The sequence below is a fragment of the Peromyscus maniculatus genome, chromosome 17 (genome assembly GCF_049852395.1).
Source record: "Peromyscus maniculatus bairdii isolate BWxNUB_F1_BW_parent chromosome 17, HU_Pman_BW_mat_3.1, whole genome shotgun sequence".
Taxonomy (NCBI): domain Eukaryota; kingdom Metazoa; phylum Chordata; class Mammalia; order Rodentia; family Cricetidae; genus Peromyscus; species Peromyscus maniculatus.
In genome coordinates this window covers 27,584,018-27,590,775 of record NC_134868.1, presented here as the reverse complement: position 1 = coordinate 27,590,775, position 6,758 = coordinate 27,584,018, and the positions used below count along the sequence as shown (strand labels likewise).

At 43.0% G+C, this 6,758-nt stretch overlaps 1 protein-coding gene across 1 annotated transcript in view; it reads right to left on the bottom strand.

The window, feature by feature from the left end:
* Nucleotides 1-395: 395 nt before the first annotated feature.
* Nucleotides 396-6,758, bottom strand: part of Snx25 (sorting nexin 25) — a 116,447-nt gene continuing 110,084 nt past the window's right edge. The window contains exons 16-19 of the mRNA XM_015998690.3: nucleotides 5,699-5,765; nucleotides 2,479-2,660; nucleotides 1,564-1,664; nucleotides 396-994 (exon numbers count right to left, since the gene is read on the bottom strand). Of these exons, the coding sequence (XP_015854176.3) occupies nucleotides 914-994; nucleotides 1,564-1,664; nucleotides 2,479-2,660; nucleotides 5,699-5,765 (431 nt within the window). The 3' untranslated portion in view covers nucleotides 396-913. The remainder of the gene's footprint in view (nucleotides 995-1,563; nucleotides 1,665-2,478; nucleotides 2,661-5,698; nucleotides 5,766-6,758) is intronic.

Genomic DNA, 6,758 nt, shown 5'->3' with positions numbered 1-6,758 from the left:
ACAAAGCCCAGGAACACTGACTCAGTGACTTGTCCATGGTCCCACTATGAATAACGACAAAATCCAGACCCTGCACCTCACCCAACGCCCTTGTAGTGCACAAGACTACGGCTTTAACAGACCCTTTCAACTCTATGAAGCAACGTCCCTCTTCTGTTTCCCTGGCCTTAGGCTAATTCCTCCAAGGCTTAGCTCACATCTTATCTCCCCAGCGCCTCACCAAGTCGGCCTTTTCGTGCACTAAAAAGCTTGCAGGCAGCAAACTCCACACTTCCTTGCAGAAGCTCCCAGTGGGCAATGCTGTCTATGAAAGGGCTCTCGACAAATCTATCTTAGCTGCCCAAGTGTCCAAGCTCTTGTTCCTTCTGTGACACAAGCTTGATACCTTTGAGCACTGTGATTCATTTTTAAATTTTATTGCTTCAAATGCTTCAAACTATGGGAAATCTTTGGTAAAAATAAAGACAATAAAATTTTCACAATAACTTTACACCAAGCATCGCACAACAGTGTTCTTCAATACACGTGAAACACAGGAATGTTCAGAGTCCTCAGTGAGGAGATTAACTGTACAAGATTCAGGGTTTGTCATTTAACAACAAAACTGTTTTCATAAATATTTAAAATATTTCCTATGCTCTTATCACATATTAACATTTGTATTTCAATCAGCAAGTTGAGCTTTAAAGTATTTATCATTTAAATAAAAAAACGATGAACATCAGTTTCTTTTCCTACCGCCTACCCCAGCATCAGCCCGCCTCCCTCCGATTGACCTTATTTCACATAAAACTAGAGGGAGGTACGAAAATAAAAATCAGTATGGTTCTTGTCAGGCCCTCTGTGGAACAGAGGAAAATGTTTCATGTCTATTATTACACAGACATTTCTCTGGTGGTTGGTTTGTGCAGTCTCAGGCTTGACCAGCTTTGAATTGATCCAAGTGAGTTCTCAGCTCAGGACACAGTTCCAGCAGCAGCAGCTCCATCACGATCTGTCCCGAGAAAGAGAAGTGAAGAGGGCTATGTGAGGGTTTTCTCACAACGTGTGCTTGACAGGAAAGTCTACTCAGAGTTCTAAGACTGTCCTCAGTGAACGGGTGACTCTCAAGAGTTCAAGACTACAGAAACTCCATTTATTTCATGGTCTATTCGACACATCCAACTGCCCGTGACATTTAATATTGGGACAAGGTGTCATGCAGTCCCCACTGGCCTCTACCTCCTGAGTACTTGGATAATAAGCATGTACCACCACACGGGCCTGATATTGGTAATTCTAATCAGAAAAAGTTTCGCTCGCCGAAATAACAAAAACTACCCAGTCATGCAGAGATGTTAAATCAGCAGGCAATAGAGAACTCAGTGTGTGAAAAGAGGACAGCTCTGTCCCCTTTATACTTTTTAATCAAATGAGAGGAGATAAAAATGAAGCAGAAAAAAAAAGCAGGCTAGAGTTATAAGTAATAAAAGTAATTGAGAATACGAGGATTAAAAGTTATCCTCCTAGGTCTACAGAAATATAAAATCCAAAAAGAAGAGTCCTCTGGGGCTCGTTACTCACATATAGCAGGTGCTTATTGGCTCTTGTTTCTTGCAGTGCCTTGAATATTTTTATTATACCGTGACGGGCATTTTGCTGTCCAACAAGGCTCTGCAGGGTATCTGGGGAAAGAAAAGTTTGCACATTTTGGTGTGCTGCTGAGGGCTGAACTTAGGCCTTGCGTGTGTTAGGTCTATTTTCCTGTTGTCTGCAATAAAGTAACTCTTGACAAAGCAACAGAGGGAGAAAGGGCGTGTCTTGGCTCGCACTTCGAGGTGTAGTCCAACATGGAAAGGAAGTTAGAGCAGCGGGAGCCCGAGCAGGCTGCTCATGTAGCATCCAGTCAGGAAGCAGAAAGCGGCAGATGGACGCTGGTGCTCAGCTCACTCTCCCCTTCGTATTCAGACAAGGACCTCACCCCATGGAAGAGTACCACTTACAGGCAAGGTGGGTCTCTCTACCTCAGTTAACCTAAGCAAGATCATCTCGAGGCACGCACAGAGGCCTGTCTCTCAGTGACTCTGGATCCTGTCCAGTTGACAATGTCAGCCATCATACTAAGCAAGTGCTCTATCCTGAGATCTGAAAAAAAATCCATTTTCTGTCCTCAAGTGATGATGTACAACACACAATCAAGCATGGAGGCATAATTAATATAACTGGTTGGTTCTCTTGGACATTTAAAAACAAAAGTTTTAGAATTCTTTTTACCGAAGGGCATTTACGAAGGTTCCAATTTTAGCATTTGCTACTACTTGTTTTGGTAATGAAAATAAATGCGTTTTACACACATTTCTAAAGTTTCGTGGTCAACTTTAAGCCCACAGTGTGCTCTTCAGTGTCTTCTCAGCAAACCATGAGACGCACCCTCCGGGGGGCGCACCTCTCCACAGTGCTAATGTCCTTCCCCAGCCCCTCTTGCAGGCCAGGCCTCACCTGGAATGTTCTCTAGCAGCTTCTGCTGTGCCCTCTGCTTTGTCTCCTGACTCTGCCCTTGGCTTCTGACGCGAGTTGGCGGTGCCAATTTCCCATTTGGCCAAAAAGCATCCCGGAAAGCATTGATGTAGTAAACCAACATCTGCTCACTGAATATCCAGTTCACTGTATCGCGGATTTGTCTAGTAAGAGAAAAAAAATATTGCTTGCATGAAGTTTTTAAAAACTGTATACTCTATTCTCAGAATGCACTTGTCAAGGGGAAGGTTGATATGTGGCCTGATCCAAATGTTTGATGCATAAACGGATTATTTTAAAACCTTGGATATGAAAGTTATTGTTCACTTTGGCAATACTTGATGACTAACACATTCCTGGAGTTCACATTTTTTGTTTCTTTTTCTTTCTTTTTTTATTGTTTGAGAATTTCATACACACACACACACACACACACACACACACACACACACACACAATATGGGGTTTACATTTTTCCAGGGTACCTACTTTTCCAAACGTTTGCCTCCAAATCACTATAGACAAGAACAGAGGACTGAGATTTATCCAAAGATTTCAGCTCCCCTCATACACTGATCATGTCTCCATGAAGTCTATAAATTGGAACACAAGCCCACTTCCTGAACCTGATGAAAACTGGTGTGAAAAGCACCCCTTGGGCACCTGAAGTCCCGGAGGAGAACCATAACTCTTTTACTGGCTCCTTAGAGAGTCCTGGGAAAATACTGACCCAGAGAAAGCACCTGGTGCTCACTGGCCAGGAGCAAGGACATCCTTCAAAGATGCAACACTACCACGTCCACTCCAAAGGGTCACAGGAATGAAACATGGGCTGGGATACTCGACCTGCACGGTTATGCAGAAATGGTTTTCACCTAGTTAAGTCTTCCATACAATCCTATCGGTCCAACTTTAACCATTCCCTTAGCAATTAAAGAAGAGCCCAGAAGTAGTTGTTAGGCTAAAAAGGGGAGGAAGTGGAAAGGGAAAGGATCATCTTAGATTACCAGGCCCAGAAGCACCTGAAAGCAAGCCCCCAAACTAACATAAACAGTAATCAGAAAGGTCTGGAAGGGCCTGGTGTCTCAGACTTTTAAGAGTAAGAAAGGGTTTCAGGACATCTCCAAATGGATGTTCCAAGCCCAGCACTTCATACACAGTAATCAGTTAATGTTGGGGAAATGATTAAATTCTGTGTCAAACTGCAATGTTAACTGTTTCATAGTGAAAATCAAACATTACCAAATATTGTGAAATTCAAATCTAGACAAAGACAATAATTTATCTATTTAAAAGGATTTCTGCTTTAAAAAGTAACCACTAACCTGCCCATCTGCCTTCCTAAGAAAACTCTCTATGCCATCAACAACACACTTTGATTTCTAGAGTTTAGCTTTCGGTTAACTCCTGGCCCTCCATGAAGAAATGAAGAAGTTTCAATTTGTGACTGAACATTAGGCAATTCTTAGTCAAGAACAGCACCTAGGTGTTGTCTTCTAGCAGCCAAAAGCTTTTGAAGCAAACGATGGTTGCTTCCGGACAAGAGGCTGACAAACATGGCCGCTGGACGGTCTGCGCTGTCATCCTCTGCAAAGGGCAGAAACAGCCTGTGCCAGGGGCTCAGAGTCCCCGGCCTGGTAGCAAACCCAGTGGCGTGAACAGCGGAGAGTTCCCTACAGGAGGCTCTCAGGCTCCATGCTAACAACCGCCTGACTGCTCATCACCTCAAGCACAGCCGCCGATAGGGTCAGGAGCAAGGGCCAACGTCGCTAGAGGAGCATGGGAAGGACACAGGATTTGCTGAATCTGACAGGGAAACACATCAGCGAGTGTGGGGGGACAGAAGGCACCTAGAAATGTCCCCAAGGCCTGTCAGTCCTAATGAAGTTTTCCCAAGACACCAACAGTTCGTTACACGGGCTCTTTCTCTGTCAGAGGACACCAAGCTAACTATACAGGCCTCTGATGGACAACCTAAACTACCTTTTTTATTTTTTAATTCTAGAAATAAAACAGAAGCAAATACATTTTAAAGTATTGTATTAAAATACATTTATAGTATTTCCTATAAAAACTGTATAAACTTACATAATAAAAACTATCACAATAACATCTCACCAATGTTCAACAGTAAGTTATTCACTTGGAAAAACAATATTTTCATCTCAAAACTTATTTTATAATACTAAAATCAGTAATTTATTTTTTAAATTTGTATAGACATCCACTCACATTTCTATTCTGCAGAAAATCTATATTTTAGATAGGTATTTACAAAAGAACCTGATAACGACGGTTGTGAATTCCAGGCACAGGGATAATGTGAAACGGGAGTCACAGGCTGGAAGCCGGGACAGTCTACTGAACAGCACACTGGCGACCCCAGAAAGCCATGCCGTTTCTTGGTTCTGCTTCTGTCTCCCCACCATAAGATGAAGTGTTAGATAATCTCTGATAAACACTGCCTGCACTGTTTGCTCTGACCTCGGCTGATGGCATACTCTTGCAGCTGTGAGCAATATCAATAGTTGGTTAGCAAGTAACGTTGAGTGGCCAGGAGTTCTCATAGCAGACCCCAGAGCTTTCACGAACCAATGCTCAAAGTGGAACACTTTCTGAACAACCCGAAAATGTGCTGTAGAAGATTACATGTACAGATGTCTGTATGCAAATGGTTGCTGCAATGCAGTTTAGAATCTACAAAGGGCTTATGGCATTACTATATGACAGACACAGTCCTCCACCACAGCTGTCCACACGTAAAGAAGAACTGACATTTTAACGCTACTTCAATTCTAAAAGTGAGTATATGTTTTATATTTCTCTCTGAGTAAATACTTGCCATCTGGTGAGTATCTTACTTTCATTGTGGCTAAATCGTAGCCTGAGTCTGATTATGTGACATGACAAGAGAATTCCCAAGGTACTCCCTGATCCAAATGGAACTTTTCCAGAACAGCTCCCAACCCTCATCAGCCAGAACACTGGACCTAGCACACGTCTGTCATCTATTTACCATGCATGCATGCTACAAGAGAAAGTCAAAACTCTGCTTCCTCAGCCAGCCTCAGAATCGTATCAGAAACAGAATACAAAAGAAAGATACTTTCCGTTGAATCCCTCAGCCACCATGCCATAAGGTAATTCAACGTTCAGACAAAGGGTAACACATGGACTCAAACATTCATTTTGTATAACTCACTTGTTGATGGTTCTTCCAAAAGTGACCTGGACGAGAGCAATTAATGTTCTTCGCACCCATTTAAACACTAAAATATAAACCAGAAGATAAGATTTATCACAATTTTACAGCTGAACTAAGCATACTGTCTTGCCATTTGATTCTGTCTGAATCTCAGCATCAATCACTGGCTCCATTTCTGGAGACTGGGTATGAGTTAGAGCAATCTCCTGCTCATCTGGAGACTGGGTATGAGTTAGAGCAATCTCCTGCTCATCTGGAGACTGGGTATGAGTTAGAGCAATCTCCTGCTCATCTGGAGACTGGGTATGAGTTAGAGCAATCTCCTGCTCATCTGGAGACTGGGTATGAGTTAGAGCAATCTCCTGCTCATCTGGAGACTGGGTATGAGTTAGAGCAATCTCCTGCTCATCTGGAGACTGGGTATGAGTTAGAGCAATCTCCTGCTCATCTGGAGACTGGGTATGATAAACAAAAGAAGGGAAAAACTGGTGATACTTTTATGTTCATAAATTTGAACATAAACCAATTTTCTAAATTTACATTTTCATCTCTAGTCCCCGAAATGTTTGGCTACTAAAACAGGAAGAAGTGAAAAATTCGGACTTGGCAACAGTGGAGCCAAGGGCTCAAGGCATCCGCATCAGGAGGGAAAGTTCCAAGGAGTAAATTCCCACAGACCCTTTCCTGAGGGTAAGTAACCACACAAGAGCAGCAACTGACAGAGGCCGGACCCTGGACCACAACATCGAAGGGTGTTCCTAACCAGCTTCTGAGTGGTTCTCAAGGCCTAGTTAAAAACTAACACCCCGTCCCGCAAGTGAAAGTCAAGCCGTGGATTCAGAGCCATGCCTCAGCAATGCTTGGACTGTCTGTGTGGAATTTTCTGGAATAGCACCAAGTACGTGTTTATTTTAGGCTGGCCTTTAGGCTAGAATGAACATTTCTGTTCGTGATGATAACTCTGCCTGGCCTTTCTAGGTCAAGAGAGAGGTAGTTCGTTTATTTGCCAGCGGGTCTGATTGTAGATGGAACTCTAGGAAGAGTGCCTGACAGTTGA